This window comes from Bactrocera neohumeralis, chromosome 4 (assembly GCF_024586455.1).
Source record: "Bactrocera neohumeralis isolate Rockhampton chromosome 4, APGP_CSIRO_Bneo_wtdbg2-racon-allhic-juicebox.fasta_v2, whole genome shotgun sequence".
NCBI classification, from domain to species: Eukaryota; Metazoa; Arthropoda; class Insecta; order Diptera; family Tephritidae; genus Bactrocera; species Bactrocera neohumeralis.
This window is the reverse complement of record NC_065921.1, coordinates 79,257,117-79,282,020: the sequence shown is the minus strand read 5'-3', so window position 1 is coordinate 79,282,020 and position 24,904 is coordinate 79,257,117. Positions and strand designations below refer to the sequence as shown.

At 33.7% G+C, this 24,904-nt stretch overlaps 1 protein-coding gene across 1 annotated transcript; it reads right to left on the bottom strand.

Annotated features, from left to right (window-relative positions):
- Nucleotides 1-4,348: 4,348 nt before the first annotated feature.
- On the bottom strand, nucleotides 4,349-24,481 carry LOC126755862 (uncharacterized). Its single transcript, XM_050468578.1, has 3 exons — nucleotides 24,419-24,481; nucleotides 24,259-24,366; nucleotides 4,349-4,756 (listed from the first exon to the last, which is right to left on the bottom strand). The coding sequence occupies exons 1-3, from the start codon at nucleotides 24,479-24,481 to the stop codon at nucleotides 4,349-4,351; spliced, it is 579 nt and encodes a 192-aa protein (XP_050324535.1).
- Nucleotides 24,482-24,904: the final 423 nt, after the last annotated feature.

Here is a 24,904-nt window from a genome sequence, read left to right as displayed (position 1 = left end):
GATTGTACATAACAGACTAATATCGGTATTCTGCATGTCACGATTATATATAGTATACTGTATAGTAGTATACTGTATCTGCCAGAATACCAAAATGAGACTCCTGACTAACAGAGTCACTAAATTACGATTGTGACAATTAGAGACATGAGACAATCGTGACAAGCAGAATATTGATATAAGTGTGATCCATACCGATTTGTTGACCCTAGCTGTTTTGAGAATCACGAGTTGCCCGAAGTGGAAAAGACAACGCTCTTTTATGCTCAAAAGTTGGAGTAGAGAAGTGTATGATGTTATATAGTTATGAACTTGTGGAACAAGAAAACGACAAATATGCATTTTTTATTTAAACTAATTCAGATAAGTGCTCAGCGAGCCGTTAAAGCAGATGAATATTAGCAACAAATCTACTTTTAGTGCTTCTTCTTTTTCTTAATAACTAATTTAAATCACCTGGCAGTAAATATTTGTCATTATTGACAGCAGAAACCGGTTTGTTACCCGTGAAAATGAACTGTCACAGACAAAAAATCACAGATATTTGAGCATGTATGTGTGTGTAACTAGCCTCTCATAATTCAAAAATACTAATAATACTAACTTATATTACATTATACGCTAACAACACAAAAAATGCACTAAGCGCCGAAGACACTATTAGCTATGATATAATTTTCGACCAAAACTGAAGGTTCACTTATTCCGGTTAGTAAATTAAGTTCGGCTGAGGAAGGCGAGCCGACCATGCTACAGCGTGCAGATCGCTCTTAATGCAGATCAGCACTGCGTATATGGCTCATAAATTAAAGTTAGAGGCTGTCAAGCTGACTAACACACATATGTGTATGTATCACTTAAGTTTGTCTGTGGATGTGTGTTTGTAAATGGCATACGATTTGAATAAGTGTCTGTCTACTACAAATCGTTGGCTTTTATGCTTTACTTTGACTATTTTAATAAATTGATTTTTTTTTCTCGCATATTGAATACCGTTGAATATTGTCATTGGCTTTGTTTATTTTTTTTTTTTTTGTTGTAGGAAGTGCTGCTCTAAAAGTGGTTGGTAAAAGGTTTCGAATTAAGCAAAATTAAAGTGTCTTTAGTAGAGCATATAAATGTATATACTTGCATACAAACGGGCGTACTGCTGCTCTACATATACATATATATAAGTGAATGCTAATCTTGGAGACTTGTGGTCAGTGCGTGGGTTTGCTAACTCGTTTTAGTTTAAACCTTTTAAAAATTATTTTTTTTATAATTTTTTGAACCTAAAGCAACGTTATCCGTGAGAATTTTGTTGTAGGCCCAGCAAATATGCACTGAAACTGTAAATTAGTGCTGGATATAGTCAAATTTTTTTTATTGTACCTTTTTTTTGGAACCTGATTTTTTCAACTTTGACGTGTTTTCTTGTTTTTTTTTGCCTTTAATACAAACACTGCATAAATTATGCGGTTTTTATTTGCCTATAATATTCGTTTGCATATCATATATCTGCACGTTGTTGCTGCAACAGTTTTTATGGTTTTCAGGCCTCTAGCTTAGACTAGTTTATAGAAAAACAAGTAGGAAAAAAACTTGTGGTCAATTTAACCTTGTAATTTTTGGACTGGAGTTCTAGTTGGCATTTATGGAAATAGTTTGCAATATTTTCTTAATTTTGTTTTATTTCTTCGATCGATTGAAAACGGGTTCAACGGAACGGCAATATCAGTTTGAGGAACAAGAAAAAATCACACAGATCCAAATCTGGCGAATACGGTGGTTAATCGAATTAATGTCGAGCTGCTTTCCTGCCATTTCTGACAATTTCCAAACACCATATCCTTCACTTCTTTAATTATTTCATCAGTTGAAGAGGTCGAAGGTCGTCTAGAACGAGGCATGTCTTCAACGATCTTCGACTGTCTAAGCAGGCTTTGTACCACGCGTAGGCTTGTGTTTTTGATAAACTGAAACACTGTAAGCCTTTTTCAACATTCTCAACGATTCCGCAAACGAAATTTGATTGAAAATACAAAATTAGAGAAAAATTTTTGGTTCGATATTTTTATCTATTATGGAAAGCGCAACGCACTACTTTGCAAAATACATTGCTTTGGAAATATTATTTACATTTTGGATTTAATTACAATTTCTAGGTGCTTTTCTTGACACATTGTATGTATGTATATACAAATGATCAAGAAGAGATCAGTTGAAATTCGGGTGACTGTCTATCTGTACGTTAGTCCATCCGTGCAAGCTGTAACTTGAGAAAGAAATGAGTTATCTTGATGAAACTTGGTGCTTGGGGATCGCAGTAGCAAGGGACACCATATTTCTTAAACCAATTAAGTTACAACAACCAAAGTCACTTAGTGCAAATATTATACGAATTCCTAGCGACAGCGTTGAAATGGATGAAATCGTATGATAACCACGCTTACTTTCCATATCACGGTACTTTTGAAAACTACTTAAAGCGCGAAAAATCAATAACTAATTACGTCGGAGACATTAAATTTTAACTTCGAGATGGTATAAGAGGTTTTTATGAGAGCCGGTTGTAAAATTGTACGATGGGCGTGACACCGCCCACTTTTTTGATGAAAACACATATCACGGGACCTGCTGGACCGATTTTGACAAAATTTTGTACGTGACGTGACTATATTGTGAAAATGAGCGGAATCGGACTACCACCACGCCTACTTCCCATATAACATAATTTCAAATTCCACTAGATTCGCTCAATACAGTACGCAGCTCGGCACACAAATCAAGAATTAATTGATATAATGGCATAAAACTTTGCACTTTTATTTCCTCATGACTAAAAAATTGCTCAAATCCAACAAAAGCTGTTCAACCCCCTGAGTAGTGAATATGAGGATCCTACTATCTATAGTTGACTTTTGACCGAAAATATCAGTCAATTTTGAAATATACAATTGAAATTCGAAGAAAATTATTTCCTGACAATGATAACTCTTTATATTAAAAATGAGATGAATCGGGTGAATACTTCTCACAGCCCCCATATACCTAATATAAAGATTTTCGAACATCCAGGTGACTTTATACCGCATATATCGGCCAATATGTGAGTTATCTCAATGAAAATGAGTCAAACACGCTGTCTCATAACAGTTTGGCATGTTGTGCCAAAAATAGATAAATTTGAGCAAAAACTTGACTTAGCCCCCATACAACTAATACGAGGTATGACAATTATGTAAGTAATGAGACTGTTTCCATAAAAACCGTATATTCGAAAATTATTCTACAACTCTGCCATCCCCTTCAAAGTAGTCCCCTTGGACAGCTATACAACGATTCCAGCACGTTTTCCCTGCTTCGTAACATTTCTGGAACGCTTCGACTGGGATGTCAGCGAGTACCCTCGTCACGGCCGCCTGGATGTCCGTAAACGACTCAAACAAAAGCTGAATATCTCGAGAAGTATTAATGATAGCGATTTTGACCTCGGACATTTTTTATAGCAAATAAAATTTTCTACAAATTTGTCATGTACATTTTTTCTGTAGCTCTTGTCATTTACGAGATATATACGAAAAAATGGGAATTTCGTAGAAAAATCAGGTTTAGAGCCCCGTACTACCTCGGCGGTGTGAGTTACGACTTTGTTGCACTAGGCACTTTTGTAGAGTGAACAATTCTGAGAAATATGCCCCTAAAGTCAAAGCGCTGCCATAAAATACACTTGATCTGTAGGAATTTAAAGATAAAAACTCACGATTGTAGTGTATTTTCTATGGAAAAATTTTACAGGCCTTGGTCCAGTTTTTAATGTTAATATTAAGGGCTAAAATTTTTAGGGAATTTTTTTAGGGTATTTCCAAGGAAATTTCGTGACGGGACTGAAAAAAATTAATAGTTAAAAAAAAAAACACCCTAATATGTATATATATAAAATTGTTTGGAGTTCGATCCTCAGGTTGACGTTTTGCATCTTAAGGTATTTCCCTGGCTTTGATTCGTTCAAGTTGCAAGAGTATAAAATGTTCGGTTGCAACCGAACTTAGCGCTTCCTTACTTGTTTTATTTGTTGTTTGTACGAATAAGCAATGGCCTTGCAGCCAACGACGGATTTACTTAAGTTTTTTTTAGTTTTTATATTTTTTATTATTTTAACGAGTTTTTTTTCACTCACATTTAAACTTACAAATTAATAATATTTTAAATAATTAATGAAAGTCGTGCGGTTGTGTGTGTGTAAGCGCTTCCGCACACACAACCACACATACAGTTCTATGTACAGCTATTAACTCTTCGTTTTTGTAATTAGTGTGTGTCTGCTTTTGCTGGAACTTTAACAGTCAACAGTGTGCGCAGCGCTCTAATAACGGCGACGATAGACGAAACGTCTGCGCACTTGTCTGTATTGGTAGCCGCCTTGTGGGCTGAAGACGTGTCCGCCTTGTGCGTGGCTGCTGCCGGGTGGCAGATACGCTTGGGTGGGTGCGCGTACGAAGGATGGCGCCGCAATGGGAATGGCTTGGGTGGGTGCACGTACAAAGGATGGCGCCGCAATGGGGATGGGTTGGGCAACGGGACGTGGTGCGGGAATGAAGCTGGAACGAGCTTGTACTGGGATGGGCGCGGCGGCTGGTGCGGGCAGTGGTTCGTCGATGTCAATATATTCGGGTTCGGGTGTGGCGATGTCCTGTGGGTTGGGACCTTGTGTGGCCGAGTCGAATTGGGCGGCGGCGCAACCGATTATGGCGAAAGCGAGGATGATTAGTTTCTAAACGAGGTCAAGAGAAGTGGGGAGAGTATGTAAAAATTTAATATATTTGAAAATATGAAGTTTATTAACAATAAATTGGTTTTTTTCTGCGTTTTTGAGTTGAAAAAAATCGAAGCATTTTGCGAAAAATTGAATATTTTCAAAAGAAATATACTTTTTCATATAACCACAACTTTTCTGTAAAACTAATTTAGAGAGCGTTCACTTAAAAAAGCTTTCAAAAGAAAATTCAAAATTATTGTAGGCTTCTTTTCTTACATATTATATGAGGAAGAGCAATAATCGCTTGAAAGTTTATAAATAGAAAGAGAAGACTAATTTAGAGACCTTTCACTTAAAAAAGCTTTCGTACGAAAATTAAAAAAATTTATAGACTTATTTTCACACACATTATATGAAGAAGTGCAAAAATTCGAAGAGCTTTCGCTTGAGATTAAAACTTATATATGTGTAGAAAGAGCAAACTAATTTATAGAGCTTTCACTTTGAAAAGCTTTCAATACTATGTTTTTGCAATTTTTTCAAAAGGAATGTATCTTTTCGTATACTCACATCTTGTAGGTAAAACTAAATTTGAGAGCTTTCACTTAAAAAAGCTTTCAAAAGAATTTTCAAAAATATTGAAGAATTGTTTTCATACATATTATATGAGGAAGTGCAACAATCACTTGAAAGTTAACAAGTAGTGAGAGAAAACTATTTTAGAGAGCTTTCACTTAAAAAAATTTTATTACGAAAATTCAAAAATTTTTATAGACTTATTTTGATACACATCACATGAGGAAGTGCAAAAATTCAAAGAGCTTTCGCTTGAAAATGAAGTTAATATATAGGAAGTGCAAACTAATTTATAGAGCTTTCACTCTGAAAAGCTTTCAATTCAAGATTTTGTTTCATGCGTAATTTTCAGGAAGTGCGACAATTCGAAGAGCTTCCACATGAGATCAGATGAGGAAGTGCAACAATTCGAAGAGCTTTCACTTGAGATTAATGTTTATGTATATAAAGAGCAAACTAATTTCTAACAAATTAAAGAGCTGTCACATTAAAAAGCTCCAATTCAAGATTTTTTCATGCATATTTATGAAAAAGAGCTTTCGCTTATGACTAAAGCTTTTATAGAAAGAGCAAACTATAAATAAAAATCTATAGCACTTTCTCTTTAAAAAGCTTTCAATTCAAGATTTTTTTCATGGACATTTATATAGAAGTGCAGCAATTCGATGAGCTTTCACTTAGGATTTAAGTATAGAAATAAAAAGAGCTTACAAATTAAAAAAAAAAAATTATAATAAATGTTTGCAGCTTAAACTAATTTAGCGAACATTCAACCGTAGTTTGTTACAAACGAAAATCTATCATTATAATTTGAAGAAATGCATCAGCTTGAAAAGCTTTTATGTGAAACCAAAGATTGCAAATGTAAAAAGCTTTCATAAATACGCTTTCTAATGAATATCTGTAAATGTGGAAATATCTATTTTTGTAACCATAATTTAATAACATAAACTTAAGGAAGCTTTCACAAACAAAATCTTTCCCCTATAGCTTTAGGAAAAGACATTAGTTTGTATTTTACTTTCATAATTTGAGATAATAAACTAATCTGAAAAGCTTTCATAAAAAAGCTTTGTCATAAGAGGCCAGAAGCCTGTAAAAGAGAACTTTCATATATAAACCCTTTGTTCTGTTGTTGTTTTGATCAAAACCTATTTTTTAGCTGAGATAATTTCAAACTAGTCACCGAAATTTCACAAAAAAGCTTTTTAATAAGAGACAGGAAGTATGTTAAAGAGAGATTTCATATATATAAACGCTTTGTTCTTATCAAGATTATATTTATTAGCTGAGATAATTTCAAATTAGTCACTGAAATGTCTATATATGTATATTCAGAAGCAATGACCAGATGCACGTATAAAATTTCAATTTACGGAACTAAATTATGTGCTTGGAATATCGAAAGCTTGAAAAAGCTCTAATGTAGATATTTCATAAATTTTTTTAGAGCTTTCTTTGGAAGTTATGATTCATTGAAGTGAATAATGATTAGGTTTGTTAGATATAAATCCTATTACATCGAAATCGATTTCCAAGAAATTTGGGAATGTCGTAAGCTTTAAAGGGCTCCACTTAGATATTTCTTAACAATTTTCTGTTACCCAAAGTTTTCTTTCTTTCAACAATTATTGATACTATGAAACAGAATTAAATTTTCTACTTTTTTCGAACATTGCCAAATTCATTCCCTTCAAGCAAGACCTTCAAATGGCAAAACCTGTTTGCACACTCTTCAAAATGCCTCGATCCAGCAACTGCCGCACTTTTAGAAAGTCAAAGTGGTATTATGAAACAGCGTTTATGAGAAATGTTCTAATTAAAAATTTACATAATTAAGAATGCTGCTACGAACACGACAAACTATTAATAATAAGTTATGTATTTTTTCCAGAAATAAAAAAAGGAGAGTGGAATAACAGACTGTAAGGCTGCGAGGCTAATTATAGCATTTGTCAAGCTTGCGGAAGACTCGTTTTTGATGGGCTAACTAAAGTAAAAGTTACCAAACAAGTTTAGTCTTAAATCAGCGGCGAATTGCAGACACGCTTAGCTTTGGTATGCCGATTGTTTTAGGGAGATCGATCCAGAAATTTAGCAAAATTGATTTGATCTTCAAACTGGCATTGCGGGATGAAGTTTTTCGTTGTTGCATGATTTTAAATATTCAGATTTTTTTCTACAAGAAATATTTCAACTTCACTTGAAGGATAGCTATTTTTGGGTTAAGGGTAATTATACCCTGAAGTTTGGCACAAGGCTTGAAATACTCGAAAGGAATTTTTGGAGCCTTTTAAAGAGACATATGCAAATTCGTATAGCACTTTTTAAGATATCGATCTGAAATTTTGTACACGACATTTTCTCGCCAAACAGCTACATATTCTTGGAACCGCATATAAACTGACCGATCAAAATCAGGTCCCTGTATGGAAAATATATTTATTTGTAGAGATATCTTTACGAAATTTGCAAGAATTATTGCTTAATAAAACGGTGCTATATTCGAAAAAATGGTTCAAATAGGATCACTATATCATATAGCTGCCATACAAACTGAACGATCGAAATGAGGTGCTTATATGGACAACTTTTTTATTTGAGAAAATATCTTCACGAAATTTGGTATGGATCATTATCTAAGGCAATAAAATTTGGTCAGATCGGACTATATATGCCATACAAACTGAAGATCGAAATCAGGTGCTTATATGGACAACTTTTTTATTTGAGAAGATATCTTCACGAAATTTGGTATGGATTATTATCCGAGGCAATAAGGTAATCTCCAAAGAAATAGTTCAGATCGGATTACTATATCATATAGCTGTCATACAAATTGAAAGCTGAAAATCATGATAAAGGTCTTTTTATACCCTTTTATGCTTTAAGAAATGCACCTGTAAAGGGTATTGTAGCTTTGTTGTAGCCGAAGTTGACGATTTTTCTTCATTTATTTGTCATTTTTTGGTTTCAGTTTTTTTTTTCTTCAAGAAATGTTCAATTTTCACATTAAGGATATCCATTTTGGGTTAAGGATATTTTAATTTGTTTATAAAATTCTTGAAATATATCTTTTTTTTGTTAAACTTTCTTAAAAACACTTTTTTTTAACAAAAATCACTTTGGTCAAGTCACGCTGATTTTATAGTATCATTTTAATCCATTAACTTGCTTAGCACAAAACACTTCCGTTGCATTTTTTATGCACTGATTGGCCTCAAAAACACAGAAAACAGTTTAAAAAGTAACCAAAAGCTCATCACCTACCATTTTTACGGTATTTATTTTGATCGTATTAGCTGCTTGCTCTAAAGGCCAAAAGGTGATTTGTTTTATATTTGAATTTTGACGAGCTAACACACACTCGAGGAGTTCGAAACACAAATGATGATGAGCCACAAAGTTACTTTGTTATTTATACATATGTATGTGGTGGCCAAAAGAGCGGCGCTGATGGCCGGCAGTGGCATGCGACCCCGTCAAATCGATGAAATGAAGAACACGAAGACGATGAAGAAGTAAGTGCCAAGAGCGGCTACAACAACAACAAGGTAGGGAAGCAAAAAAAATAAATTTTATGCTGAAGACAACGCACACAAGAAGCAAGCAAGAAAAAACAACACAAAAAAAGACAACAAAAACATTAAAAGCACAACAACAACTTAAGCAAACAACAGCCAAAATCAACAAACAAAATTAAAAAGTAAACTAATTCAAATATAAACTAACAACAAATCAATTAATAGCGGCGGCAACTGAAACAGCAGCGGCAGCGACTCGCTTGGTGGTGGTGTTGCTAGCCGCTGAAGAAGCAGACAGAGCAGCGGCAAGTGGTCAATGCAGCAACAACAACAATATGAGCCCACAAGCGTTGTGACCTAAGCATTTTCGGCTTGAGCGGTAATTTATACAAGAGGGGTGTTCACGATCACGTGTGTAGGAAAGAGTGACTTGCGTAAACATAAAAAAAGGATCGTTAGGTGAGAACGACGAAACACTGAAAAGCTTGCTTAAATAAGAAAAAACATAAACTTCGGTGTCAGCAAAGCTGTAATACAAAAAAATCAAATGAAAAATATGCCTTATAAAGAACTTGATTTTGAAGGCAATTTGTATGGCAGCTATATGCTATAGTGAACCGATCTGAATAAATTCTTCAGAGATTATGTTATTGCCTCAGTTAATAATCCAAGCCAAATTTCGTGGGGGATAGGAAAGTTTTCCATATAAACGCTTGATTCCGATCGTTCAGTTTGTATGGCAGCTATATTCTATAATTGTCAGATTCGAACCATTTCTTTGAAGATAGCACCTTTTGCTTAAACAAAAATCCACGTGAAGTTTCGTGAGGATATCTTCTCAAATTAAAAAGTTTTCGGTACAAGCATTGGTTTCCGATCGTTCATTTTGTATGGCAGCTGTATGCTATAGCAGTCCAATATCGGCGGTTTCGACAAATGATCAGCTTTTTGGGAAGAAAAGAATGTGTGCGAAATTTCAAATTTTTAAAAAGCTGAGGAAGTAATGCGCATATATACAGACGGACAAACGGACATGACTAAATTAGTTCAGCTTGTCATGCTGATCATTTATATACCATATAAATGTATATTTTATAGGGTCTTCGACGTTTCCTTTGGGTGTTACGAACATCGTGATAAACTTAGTATTCCCTGCCAAGTTGTAAAAATATTACCCGAGGCATATTTCAGCATATTGTAAGGCTATACCTTTTATTTCCAGAAATATCTTTTGACTGACCGTAATCGATCTTGTTGCAATAAAGGCATCTACATTATTAAAGCACTACATCAATAACTTTATTCAGCAAAAGCTAATTGGGACTTTAATACGGCTGTAGACACTTTGATCTGCCATCGAAACTGACCTCGAAGTTATAATAATATAATCACTCGATTCAACCAAACATATCTTTATTTTATTTTTCGTAATAAAATCCAAAATCAAAATGCTAAAATCCAAAAGGTAAGGATAGTTCTGAGATCTGTTAAACCTTAGTGGCTTAATTAAAAATAATAACGGCTCTGAAGAGCTTGGTAGAATACGCCGATTATGATTGAATGAATACCCATTCACTTCGGAGTGTGTGACACTTTTAAACCACAGTCGGCACAGCTTCCGTGTAGTTTCGTGATTGTCGACGCAGCATAGATCCACTATTACCCACCAGAGTTTCAGCCGAAATGTTAGACTTTATCCAGCACCTGCTCAGAAAAAGGCAAAGGCTGTTCTATCGGTCGAAAAGGACCCATGGATTACATGATTTTCGTTAGGTATCTTTGAACCTTCGAGCTAATTTCTTAATTTAATGAAAATTAGGCAAAACTTTCTTCAGTGGTATTAGCTGATCATATAAATGGTGAAGAGTCTAGGTAGCTACGTATCCAAACAGAGAGGGATCTCAATGAATACTAAAGGAAAATATCAAGTCTCTTGTATCCGTACTCCGATAGTATACATTTAATTTTGAGACATAGGTTAGATTAGTTTAGGTTCGATAACTGATCCGGAGGTCAGAATTGGACTACTGTATTCAGTCCTTTGTGAAGTCGTAAAAATTGAACTTCTGTATTCGATCTTTTAAGTCAGCAAAACGCTTTGTGGCAATATGATACTTAAGCATTTAATTTATATTCCACGGAGCTGGTGAGATCTCTGAATGTGTGAGCTTCCGAATGTTTAAGCCTTGATCTCGCAAAACAATTTGGAGACCATTCGTATAAAATTTAAGTATTTTGAGACTAAAATCCATCAAAATTTTTGGATTCCATTGGTAGGGTTGGGTGGGAATGGAGTCCATTGGTAATGCTTGCAGAAGCTGTATATGGTAAATGCTTAAAAAGTACCGTAATCGAACATAACATATTATAACACAAACTCACCAGCTGTTCACCACCAAAACTAGTGTACAAAATTTACTGTTTCGTCACATTTTAATACACTAACTCGTGAATACCCCTATGGCGCTGCAGCGCCCACTTTCAAACCAGTGACAAATGGACAGACAGAAGTTGCATTTCGGATGCTTTTCGGCTACAATTATCACCACTTGTTGTGATAACAAACAACCAGTTACGTTTTGTGCCACCGTCTTTTTTTTTTTTTACAAAATCTTAATGCATTGAGTGCGTTCACAAGAGACTCTTTGGCTTAGCGGTGGGAATTATAAGCGGAAAATTAAAATAATTTGTTTATCTTCCATCAAGTCAACGCCGTGGGTATATTGTTGTTATAATAGTATAATGCCATTGTTGGCTTCATAGGTGGGTACTCAAGCATTGTTGTAAACATGTCGGAGAATAATGGTAAGCTGTTTTACATATTATTGCGATTATTAGTAAAATGTCTTAATTTAAAAAGCGATTAAAAGCCGAGGGCGGAGTAGAAAAACTGCATATGTTTTGGATAGCTTTCATTAATCTTTAGTTGTTTAAAAGTAGGACGCAAGCAATTTTTGCAAAATTATAAACTATTGATATATCAATTTTTTCAAATATTTGATTTAGGTATTTCGTTGTTGTAGGGAGTTAATTAATTAGTTAATGGCTTACAGCTTATATTGATTGTTGAGTTTGGTAAGTGGAAACAGAAGTCATTGCAATCCTACCTCCGAAATATTTGACGGCATGTGTACAATGTAAATGCTCTACTGTTTTATAACGAATTTTCTCTGGTTTCAAAAAGGGAAAGAGAAAATTACTTCAAATTTTGGTAGTTCACTGATTCGGAGTAATGGGTCATGCATTCGAAAGAAGTCTACAGATTGTTTTCAATGTTGGTGTAAATCTACATAGATACAAAAATTCCCTGCTAAGCTTAGGAATATCTCTTTCGAAAATACCCCGTCCCTGAGGAGTTGACCACAGCAATAAATGCAAAAAATCATTTTCGGAGTAATCAGTTTAATTCGCTTTCCAAGCCAATAATGTTATACGCGGCAAATGATTTTTCATTGTAATTTAGAAAAATTTTCGAAGTAATTTGTACATTTTTTCGGAGTAATTCGTCTGCCAATTTTCGGAAAATTTCTTTCCGAAATACCCCATCTCTGAGGAGTTAAACACAGCATAAAACGCAAAAATCGTTTTCGGAGTAATTCGGAATAACTTTCGGAGTAATTTCTTTTTCGCTTATCATATTAATAATGTAAGAAACACAACAAGTTTTCTCGAAATAATTTAGAATAGTTTTTGGAGTAATTCGGAGTAACTACCTTCTTTGGCTTGCCAATTCTGCTTAATAAAACCTCCGTTTAATGCCTTCTTAATCGTTGAACTTAAAAGGGTTCCTCATATATGTATGTATGTTTTTCCATTAAACTAGCTGCAAGCAATCGCAGTTGAAGACACATAATTACAAACATATGTATGTATGTATGCAGAAGCATGCGAAACTCTCAAGTTGTCATATGTAAATTATTTTAATGACTTTTTTGTACTACTATTTGACGATTCTTCGAGTTGTTGTTGTTGTACATCATTTGCGTGCCGTGGCTCATCAACGGCTAACACCTTTTCTCACTCAATTCGGCTGCATATCTCAGTTATTGAAGTCATTGCCACACTCCAAATACATCCACATAAGTATGTATGTAAATTTTTAATGATGTACAACAACAACATAACGGTTAACGAATGTTTTTCCTCATTCGATTCGAATGTGTTTGCATTAATTTTTTGTGATTTTATTTTGTGTTAATGCGTTCAAGTGGACTTATTTGGCAGTCACGCGTTGGTTGGTTCTGTCTAGAGAACGGTATATGTTTAGATTTATGTATGTATATGCGTGTGTATGTGTTATATGTATATGTACATATATAAGTATATATTGTATTAAGTGATGTTAAGTAGTGTTCTTCAAGAATTTCGTAGTGCCACACGACAGTTATCTAGAGTATGTCTGTGTGTATATATGATAAAACACAGTCATCGGAAACTTTTTTCTGCGTCTTTTTATCATTTCTATTATTTTTTCTATACATATATGCATATATAAATATTTTTTCTGATTTTTAATTTTTTTTATTATATTTTTTAACTTTTTATTATTTTTTATTTTTTTATAATTTTGTTTCTTCGGAATAACCGCAACTCGAAGTGAATGGCAATTTTTCACGAAGTAGATTTATGTTCTCACATTCTACGCAAATTTGCGATTTGATTGATCGTATAGTTGTTTTTGTTAAGCAGATGTTCTTCTTGACGCTAACTGCGTTAACTTTTTAACACAAAATTTAATATCTTCTGATAAGAAACGAGTTAATAACAGCATATACAATTATCTAACACGAGCTTTTAATTAAAACTCATTTGGTTAATTACATACATATATAATTAAAGTAAAATAAACTTAACACCTTCTAGGTAAATGATTGCTTGAGCAAAAAAATCTAAGAGCGATGAACTGTGAGACATGGGTAAGTGTGTTTCTAGGCCGAAGTTTTGTACCAGCCGCTCGCATCAGAAATAATCCTCACAGAAAAGTGAGAGGTGCAAACAAACCGTAGTTGAGGCTCTATCCAAGAAGTATTTCAGACTTAAGTTTATCAAAAAATGCTTTCAAGTCCTTGAACACTCATGACAGATCAAAGCAGTCTCTGCGTTCATATTTTGGAGTCCACAACACTTTTGTGTAGTTAGTTCTTCTCTATAATCACAAAATAGGCCGCTAGATCTAAGCAGCAGTAAGTGCTCTAAACAGACAATACTCTACGGTTCTCTATTCGTTCGAAATGACCAAGAAACCCTTAAATCACTTTGCGTACGCTCTTGCCAAACAATTTGCGGCTGATAGTGCTCTGAGGTGCAGAAACCCATAAATTACTCGAAGAAACATCAGTTCGCAGATGGATTCTGTATTTGTTGATCAATTCGAGAATAGCTTTGTGAACTCTTTCCGTCATATAATTAGTGAAGAGCGCAATTGATTCCAAACAGCAGTGAGTTAAAAGTGTCGAAAAAAAACACAACTCTTTTTCTATATATTTTCCTGGAAGGACACAGGAATGACAATAATTATGTGCGGTTTCATAAAAAACTACTTTCTCTGATGAGCCGAATCAACGACCTGGATGGAGATGAGAGCACTTAATTGTGCTTAATTTCTTTGTTTTCAGAAATTGTGATGAAAAGTATTGGACTCAAACTAAAGACTAACCAAAAATTATGGTGCAGTACTTTTGGCTGTACGAATATGTCCCATTTATGTTAAATAATTGTCATTTGCGGAAAGTCTTGATTTTCTTCTTTTAGTCCAAGAAATTGGTGGCTAAAACACATTGTGAACTCCATAAAGTTTACTGAGCCCCAAGTGAAACAACGTGACGTGAATGATTTCGTCACAAAGACGGCAATTTCCATATTAACGACGGTCCGCGTGAAGAATAGCCAAAAATATTCGAAGACGGTGAATCGGAGATGTTTCTCGAAGACGATTCGTGTTGAATGCAGGAAAGCATGCTCCTGCATTTAGAGTTAGCCGTGAAGTCATTTTAAAGCCACTAAATGCGCTGAGAATGATTCAGAAACAAGGAACTTGGGTTTGGGTTAAATGGAAAATCGTACGCCACCCATAACATTGCCCAGATATTCTACCATCCGATTATTATTTGTTTCGTTCGATGATACTTGGTCTGGCTTAGAAGCGGTTCCAATCACAAGAAGTCAACGAAGAATGGTTCGATTCTTGGATAACATTACAAGATGAATAGTTTTACCATTGTGACCAGAAAGATGGAAAAAACTTGTGACTAGCGATGGGCAATAATTCATTTGTAACCATTTCCTTACAATAAAATTGCATTAAAAAGCAATGAAAACTTAGTTGCATACCTGATAAAATGCACAAAATGCCAGTAGGTCTTCATTTAATGAGTGAACTAAACATTGCTTGAATATTTATATATGAAGAACTCATCCTGAAAATATTGGAAATTTGTATTCGATAGAGACTAAGCTCAACCCTGTGAGTTTTTCAATTGAGTTCTTGGTGACATAAGGGAAAATATGAGAAGTTGTGTGCCGTTTAATAACCATATCTCTGAGATAATTCGAATTCAGTAAAACATAATTGGAATTCGTCAAACTTATGAAAAAACCCTTGGTATTTTACACTATGAGGACAGAATATCATATTTCTGAAAAAAAAGAAGGAAAGTCTGTCAGTCAAGGTCGTACATTTCAACAGAAGCCCAAGGTCTACCGTTGCGCCTATACCAATCATAGTATAAAGCACGATTATCAAGTTGAAAAGGATCTATGTAAGTCACTTCCACTGCGGTCGAATCTACTTAGTCAAACGCATTTTTATTCGGCCATAAACTCTGAACTCAGAGCAGGAAATTGCCTTTTGTCACTTTGATATTTTTGTGGAACTTTGAAGCCCGTCTTAACAAGAAACTTTTCGCTGAAAAAAATTACGGATTCGTACAAAAATGCTGTGCAGCTGAAGAGCTTTTGCGAGCTTTCAGCATTTCTGAAGCTCATTGTAAGAGCTCATACCACTTCTTATTACTAGTTAAGTGAATTCACTTTGCACGGTTGACAATTTAACTTTGCCTGTCGAAAATCGTCTAGATTCTGCGAAAAAGTTTCTGTGCGCTTAAATATTATCTCAACCGATTTAGAAAGAGCTTAAAAGCTTAAATCATACATCTGATTCAACATAAAGGTTTCTAAGAAAAAATTGGTGTTATATTTTTAATCTAATCATTAGTATGGTCACATAAGAAACAGGGTTCACATCAAAGCATTAGTATGGGTGCTAAGCCTACTTCTAAGTATGAGGTATAGTATTTCCATAAAATTTTAATACGATTAGTGCGTCATTCACGATTATGTTGAGCAAAAATTCCTTGCCTATTAAAAATTCTCATGCCTAACATAAATCATCTCGCTAAGGCAAAAATTACACCATAAGCTCACGAAATTCCTCCACACACTCTACGTCATCCACTAACTTGGAACCAGTTGCGAAAGGCGGTTTGCTATCGGGTGTCATAAAGGAGAGCGGAGAACCAAAAAGACACTAAAGATTAATTAATTTACAAAATTGATGCGGCGTAACGAAATCACATACATAATAAATGAATCAAATACTAATAATAAAAATGGATTTTAGAAAATGAATAAAGATTATCAAAAAAACGAATGTCTATTGCCAATTTCTGAAACTAGTTATACTCACTTCATTTATTCTAAATATGGCAACTGAAGTGGCAACCCACAGCCGGCTTCAAAAACACTTTCAATCAAGGTCAACGCTCAACTAGAGCTCGACACTTCATGCCGCATTCCTACGTTGCCCACTCAGACGCCATGCGAAGTACTAAATGCTAGTATCATCATCACCTGGAAGAAGCTTTATACGCGTCCAGTGTGGGTTTTTTTCAGCTTCTTTGTTTATTTAGAATTGGCTAGTCAAATTTAAAGAGGCGTCTTGTGCGGGTATTTCTCTACACAATTTAACTGAACCATTTTTATGATAACTGCCAGTTCAATTGCTATTGTTCTTCCGCGAAATAAAAGACTCATCGATGCCATTAATTGAAGTCAGCTAACGTAATTACCGCTGACGTAATCTTAATTGCAGTATCAAGCAACGGAGAGAATGAATTTAGAGGTAACAGTTTGTGTAGGTACGTAAAAATGCGGTCATGAATAGTCAAAAAAATCAAAAAAGGTAATGATGAATGGCCAAAAAAATTTTCTTAATTAGAACGGAGTTGTATTGTAAACGGAATACCGAGAATTCCCTAAAGCATATACGTATGGAGACCTAAATTTACCGTTTTCAATTACTCAGTTCTCGGTTAACCGATTTTCGGTCTACTTTTACCGTTTTCAATCACCGATCTTCATATTAATCGATCAGATTTAAATCAAATCAGTTGAGACAGTCCAAAAAAACATAATTACTGAGGTTCGTAAACTTCTGCAGGCCTCATTTTATGGAATTTAGCGAATACGAAACAGCAAGAAAGTTTCTCTCCCCTCAGTACATTCTTACCTAACCTAACAGGCAATCCTTCTCTTTATACCATATTCCCATTAACAAAAGTAAATCTATACTCAGATATGAGATTAGCTTCTATTCTTGTCGCATGCTCTTTTCTGTTTCTGTTTACAAATTCAGTTTCTGTGTTCAGCACGTTTTCTGTTTTAACTGAACATTGTTTGGGCTAAGAATGATTTCTGTTTCTGTTCATATTTGCTGGCTATTTATTATTATTTTATATCTAATAGGTCTCCACTTAGCCTAATGCACAATTATTTTTACTGTTTCAGAATTACATTGCCTAATAGAAAAATAATTTTTTTATTTCGTTTCCGAATCTTTTTTTGTTTCAAGATCCGATTCTGTTTCAGAATCTATACAAATACCTTTTCTAAAGAAATTTCTGTTTCTGATACAAATCTATTATTTTATTATTTAGCTAATCTATTCATTACAGCATTTATTCTGTTTCTGACGTAGTTTTCTGGAGAAATTTACTAGCCATTTTCGATTCGCTTCTAAGTGCCTTTGCTTTCTCCTTTTTGTTCAAAAAATTTATAAAATCATCAACTAAGTCATCCTGCTTAATGCTCATGTTAATTTTCTCATATTTCATAATACCAGTTGCTTCAATATGTGTCAATTGTTTGTGCAATTGGTTACTCTCACAGGCCCGGTGCATAGTTGAAAACTTTTATTTGCTTATGGCTGCATATGACATTTAGATTGTTTTTCGATTCCACTCTCTTCAAAGTCTGGTAAGCCCAGAATATCTATTTGATTTATAGCAATTTCACTTATTGCACTGGTATAAATTAAACTGGTATAAATTAAACTGGTATAAATTAAACTGGTATAAATTAAACTGGTATAAATTAAACTGGTATAAATTAAACTGGTATAAATTTAACTGGTATGAATTAGACTGGCATAAATTTTAGTGGTATGCATTTAACTGGTATAAATATAACTGGTATAAATTTAAACGATTAATGTAACTGGTATTTATACTAGCTGAGTTTATACCAGTTGCATTTATACCAGTTATTTGCTCCGTTCAAAATTAAACATAAGTCTTGTAAATCGAAAAATCTTTCTTATTTTTTAATTCGCTTTTCTGTTATGTTTATATCAGTTCTTTTCTCATTTCACCTCTCTCAAAGATCTGCCAAAAAATAAAAACTTCCCATAATTTATGCCAGTTTATTGTATTCACATTGATTATTTGTTCGATTGGGCACACTCCAAGACTTAGTGAAGCAGTAACTACTTTTATTCAATTTATACCAATTGCACTTATGTGATTAATTTATTTAATTCATGATTTCTAAGTTCTACTTAGTTAATCGAAGCCAGTTTATGGTTGTTAAGCCAGTATATGCGTAGTTTATACCAGTTTCTTGTTCTATTCACCGTTCTTTGTCTTTTGGTGAATCCAGATGCAAACTTTTATTACATTAAATCAGTTTATTTGATTTTTATTGGTTATTTTTTCGATTCGTCACTCGCCAAAGTCTGTTAAATCAAAATTAACTCTTGATTAGTTATTACTTCCTTAAAATTTAACTTGTAATGACAAGAGAATTAAATTTAAGAAGCTCACATAGCAGCATAATGAATCAAAGTGAGTTATATAATTACTTTGCGGTTTCTCAAAACGATGCTGTAAATAATGGGTGGTAATCTGTTCAATAATTACAACTATTCAAAATATTAATACAAAACGTCAGACATTGTTAAAGTTACATCAAATTGGTAATGAACATGATATACTATATAATATGTAATAATTGTGTATGGGATCAACCCAATCGACATCAACACTTAATTTATAAAACTACAAGCACTTAATCTTCTAAATGCCAATCAATATTCAAACATAAGCAGCTAAACCGGAAGGGCCAGCGTTCGCTTGACAGCCTAAAGAGCTTAGGGTTTTTGTGATTACAACTAATAAATTGCCTTTTGGCTTTGTGACTATCACAAAGTTGGTTACTAGGGCAGAGTTCAAGAAACTACACACATCGATACTTGTCAAATTTAAGCCCTTAGCAGCTATTAATACACATCTACATGTGTATTTAATAAAGATTGTAAAGAATATTAAATTTTAGTAGTAATAGTCAATCGATCTATGTATGGACATAGTACATATACATAAGTATGTATGCATAGTCTTGCTTGTTTTACGTTCTCTTCGCTTATGATTAATAGCCGACTTGTTAACGATTTTTTAATCTATCTACGTTACGATTTTTTCCATGCTTGTCACTACTTATATTTCATTGTCGTTGGCTTTGTTCGTGCCCGTCACGCATAATGGAAACACGATTCTAGAGGAAAAAAACTGACAAAAGAAGACCAATCACCAATTTCGGTGTGAGTTATCGGACTTCTGTTAAAGTTGTTGTTGTTTTTAAACGATTTTCTTTAATTTGGCAAACCAGAAGTCTTCACTTTGGATATTATTTAGCATTTTTATTGATTTCCTTTCAAAAGCGGCCGCGTATTTTTTGCACGAGATTTATGTAGCAGTTTATGACGCATCGGTAAATCGAATACGATTAATATTAGTAAAGATATTTAAATGTAAAAATACATATTACGAGACATAGAAGAATCGATTTGGTGGTCTTTCAATGCCTCTTTAGTGTTTAATTGTTTGTCTTTCTGTTGTTATTTATATGCTAAAATTCATATAATAATAATTTGTCGATAACATGAATCGATAAAATTTTGATAACTCTTATAAAAAGTGAGTGTATGAAAATAAAAGAATTTTCGCTATATAGTTGTTGTTGTTTTTATATGCTTAAAAAATGTATCACTAATTTATCGATAACATAAATCGATAAAATTCGATTACTTTAATAAAAATAGTGTTGAAAATAAGCGAATTTTTGCATATACATATATGCTTAAGTTAATATAATAAAAAAATATCGATAACATAAATCGATAAAAATTCGATAGTTCTTATAAAAAGAGTGTGTATAAAATAATAGAATTTTCGCTATATATGTGTTTAAATTAATATATTACTAATTTATCGATAACATAAATCGATAAAATTTCGATAACTTTTATAAAAAGTGAGTTTATGCAATTAATAAATTTTTTTTTATAGATTTGAAAAATAATGAAGATTTTTTTTTCGTTAAATTTCACTAATGAACCGATAAATTTTGTGTATAAATCAAATGTGACTAGTTTCTTAATATTTCAATCGAGAAATTTCTGATTTTTGTTTTCCATTAATTTTTCATTAGTAATCGGTTATCGATAAATATTATATATCGGTACAATTTAATCGATATACTTCCGGTAAGTTTTATTGAACTCAATTATCAAATTAATCGATATTTATACTGTAGTTTTTTTTATAGAAAGTGTATATGAATAGTTTTTCGTACAAAGGTATCGATAACTTTCTTGGAAATTGTAGGTGTGACTAGTATCTACCGAGCTAGAGTTAAGAATTAGTCTAGAGAAGTGCGCGAAAGTCATATCAGAGAACTTAGACAAATTAATCATTATTTTTACATTAGGTTTTGTAAGAAATAAGGATCTGAATTGCTTTTCGGACAAAATCATCGATAAATTTGTTGGAGATTGTAGTAGGGACTAGTGTCTTCAGAACTCGAGCTCAACATTTTTTGAAAAATTACGCCAAAATCTTATCAGAGAATCAAACAAATGAAACGATAAGATTTTTCATGGTTGGATAGACAATATTTAAATTGCTTTTCCAATAAAATCATCGATAAATGTCATCTCGAAGTATAGGGACAATATCAAAAACTTCATAATCGACAGAGATTAGCAAGAAACATAACCCAGAATAGATACGAATTTTTAATCGACCATGGACTGTCAACACGCCAGCATTCTTCAAATTTATTTCGATTATGTGATATCCGAGTATCGTAAGCAATATCAAAGGCTTCTGAACCGCAAGAGAACAGCATGAATGTCAACGACAAGGAAGTTATCGATACCGTTCCACCAACAGTCGGATCTACATAACCCGAAATGGACCCGAATTTTTATTCGGCCAAGCACTGTCAAGTATCATTCTACAAAATTATTTCAGAAATGTTTCCTGCTGCTACAACAACAATAATATATCAATAAATTGGACACGTGTATGGGGTTGAAGAAGCTTCAGAACTTTTAGAAGGCAGCCTTATGGGTCAATACACACTACAGACATGAACTCTTATATCATAAAACAGATATCTTCTGCTAACCCGAGAAAGCCAAATTGGGTAAACTGCAGCGCTGCTTTCGGACTTGTGGATGCCTCTAAAGGGTTTTGCGAATTACTGCTCTTTAACTGCTTTTTTTTTCAAAATTCGCAGTAAAAATATTATGTCTGCCTCAGATATTTTTTTTACGGTATTCTATTGCCTCTGCTTTCAACAATGGTTTCGCTTGTCCATTATATATTTTTCAATAATTATCACCTAATATCATTAATTCTTAATCATACACGCGGTTCATCAACATTTAGTTCACAATTAATGTGCCCGGAAGGCAGCGTGGTTTATGACATTAAATATTCCTTTGTTCTCTCAGCACGATCATTTGCTTGCGATCAGTGAATAATGTAATTTTTAAGCAAATTTTTATGACATCAAGACACCATGATCCATTAGAACTGCCGCCGTGTCGCTTTTGCCAATACGAATGATTAATTACTTTTCATTTGAGGCGAACTAATGCGCACGAGTGTAATTTATATAATAAATATGCAATTAACAACTATTCCACAGCTTCTGCAATTGCTCGATTGCTCGCAGGTAATACGTTCCGAGTCTCTGCGTAATTTGGTCTGAGGCAGCGCGTAATTATTTCCCAATAAAAAGCTGTCAGTGAAATCATTTTCTCGTAATTTGAAACAAACAACGATTAATGAAAATTAATAGTAGTAAATAATGGTACTACTGCAGGATGGGTTAATTGCTCATTAAATATTCAAATTAAGTAGATACGTATTCTGAGCTTATTTATTAAATGAATTTCATAGGTTTACTTATTTGCAGAATTTATTTTTTCAGCATTGCGAACAGTCACTAAATTTAAATGCAAAGCTTCTAAATACAGTCAACTGAAATATGAGGCTTGATCAAAACTCAGAGTTGGGTATCGTAGATCTTCTGGAAAAAATGTATTAAACTAGTTTAAGTACTCAACGAAGTCAACTTTTAGACTGACATGACCCCATCCTTCAACCTACAACTAGACTTCGAAAAATAAATATCTAAATACCTGTGATTACTTGTAGCTAATCGACAGACATGTTATAAATTTGGCTGAGTCTCAGTGGAGTCAAGCACGAACTATTATCCAAAGAGATGACATAGGAACTCTAGTAGGAGTGCAAAACCTGTTGCAACTAGGTCACTGTCCAATTGGCAAAAATGCAACCAGACTGGGAGCACCATTTGATGACTATTGTAGAAGCTGTCGAAAGTTAGAAGCAGAAGCAACTATGGAACATCTTCTATCCGAATGCAAGGCTTTGTATAGGAAAAGAATGACAACTATCGATCAAGCGCTTCTTGACGATGTAATCGATAAACTTCCTCCAGAGCATAGAGTTGTTCAGAGCGGATATAATATAGATTTTGGTTGATTTTAGTACCGATGGTTTCACAATGGGCCTCCTAAATAAGTCATCAGACATCTACTCAATCTACTCAACCTGCCTATCTTGGCTTGAGTTAGTTTAGAAAAGATAAGTTTCACTAGATTTTATTGCGTTAAATTAGTTAAGGGTAATAAGGTTATGCTAGGTTTCGTTAAGTTAAAATGAAATATTCGAGTTGGGGCACATAGTTAGTGAAGTTTTTAGAGCTTCAAAGAGCTTTATGAATATACAAACAATAACAAATTTTCAAAAATTACGGAAAGTGGAAAAGAAAATCAAAAGATCACAAATTGACGTTTTTCTTAACTATTCATTTAGCGGCATCAGATGGAGATCTAAGCTGTGTCTAAGATTATATTTTTGCCGACGAAAGCCTACTGCTACAAATAGAGGTAAGGCGGCCTATACAATCATCTAGTGATGAAAATTAGGTTAGATCCAGATATAGTCCCCACATGATTGGATCAAGCTCACTTAAAGGCTGCACATATAACCTGCAAACAACTCCACCAACCTTAGAAAAAATTAAATCATTGAAGAAACTACTCTCACATTCCAAATAACGGAACTTTATTTAATATTTCAACATTTCTTTCCTTCCTTGAATCCTGAAAACATGATAATTAGATAACCGAAATTGAAAGAAAAAGTCTGAACGTCGCCTTCCTTACTTTCCAAACTGCCTAAAGACTACAAATCGAAGAGCTCGGGAAGCAATAAGCTCATTATACATACTATAAGTTCACGTGAGCCAGGTGGGAATTTTAATATCCTGATCAGGGAAGCAAAAATTTGGGGCCACTCTACATAAAAATGATCAGCTTAATGAGTTACAGCCATTATTTTCGCACTCAGAAACTGCTAATTTATCGAAACCGATAACTACTATAGCATATATAGGGTGATTCATTTCGAGGTTGCCTACTTTTTTTAAAGAAAAAACACAGAAACTATAAAATTTAATCGTGAGTGTTTATTATATTTCCAAATAGCATTCTTTGTCAGTAATTTTTTGAAGATTAAAATATTGGCTGCGGCTACCTCTCAGATGGTCCATCCGTCGAGTACAATTTTTGATGATTTCTTCAAGCATTACAACTGATAACTGGCAAATGACTCGCGTGATGTTTTGCTCCAAGCTCCGTATCGAAGCGGGTTTGTCCACATAGACTTTAGACTTTACAAACATATCTCGACAGATAAAAGTCTATGATCTCACACGATCTTGGTGGCCAATCGACCCGCCCAAAACGTGAAATTATCTGCTCACCGAATTTTCTCGCAATAAACGCATTGGCTGATGGGATGTGTGGAAAGTGGTGCCGTCTTGTTGAAACCAAATGTCGCCGGGAACACGAGCGTATGCTAGAAAAAACACCTGTGAAGAGTATTATAACTTAGCTGCAACCGAAGTTAACGTTCTTTCTTACTTTAAGTTTAATGGCCAATTGATCACCAGCAAAAACTACTAGAGTTGTACCAGGGGGGTCCATTACTCCATACTGACATCTGAATCTTCATCCACTTGGCAATGTTAAGCAAATTGAATAAAATAAAAAATTTAGGAAACTAATTAGAAAATTTGGAGAACAACTTTTTCTCCGCCTTTTCAATGTTGACCCAATGGACAGTTAATCAAAGAAGGTTGCATTTCTGGCATTCAAAAAAATTGAAAAAATTAAGAAATAATATATCCAAAAATAAAAAAAAATGCTGCTTTTTTTTAATTTTTATTTTTTTGATTTTTGTTTTTAAAAATAATTATTAAATTATACACATAAATGCCAATAAGTGCAAATCAATTAAAAAAATATTATAAAACAAAAATTTGCTGTTTTTTTTTTGTTTTAATTTTTGTTAATTTTAATTTCCTAGCATATGCAAGCACACCTGTGCATTTTTAATATTTCTTAATA

Excerpts from the sequence above, each read along its gene's own strand:
- LOC126755862 (XM_050468578.1), bottom strand. The coding sequence starts at position 24,481 with ATGGACCCCCCTGGTACAACTCTAGTAGTTTTTGCTGGTGATCAATTG. Across the intron at positions 24,367-24,418 it reads AATTGGCCATTAAACTTAAA|GTGTTTTTTCTAGCATACGC; the intron begins GTAAGAAAGAAC and ends TACTCTTCACAG. Across the intron at positions 4,757-24,258 it reads GTTTATTGCGAGAAAATTCG|AAACTAATCATCCTCGCTTT; the intron begins GTGAGCAGATAA and ends GACCTCGTTTAG.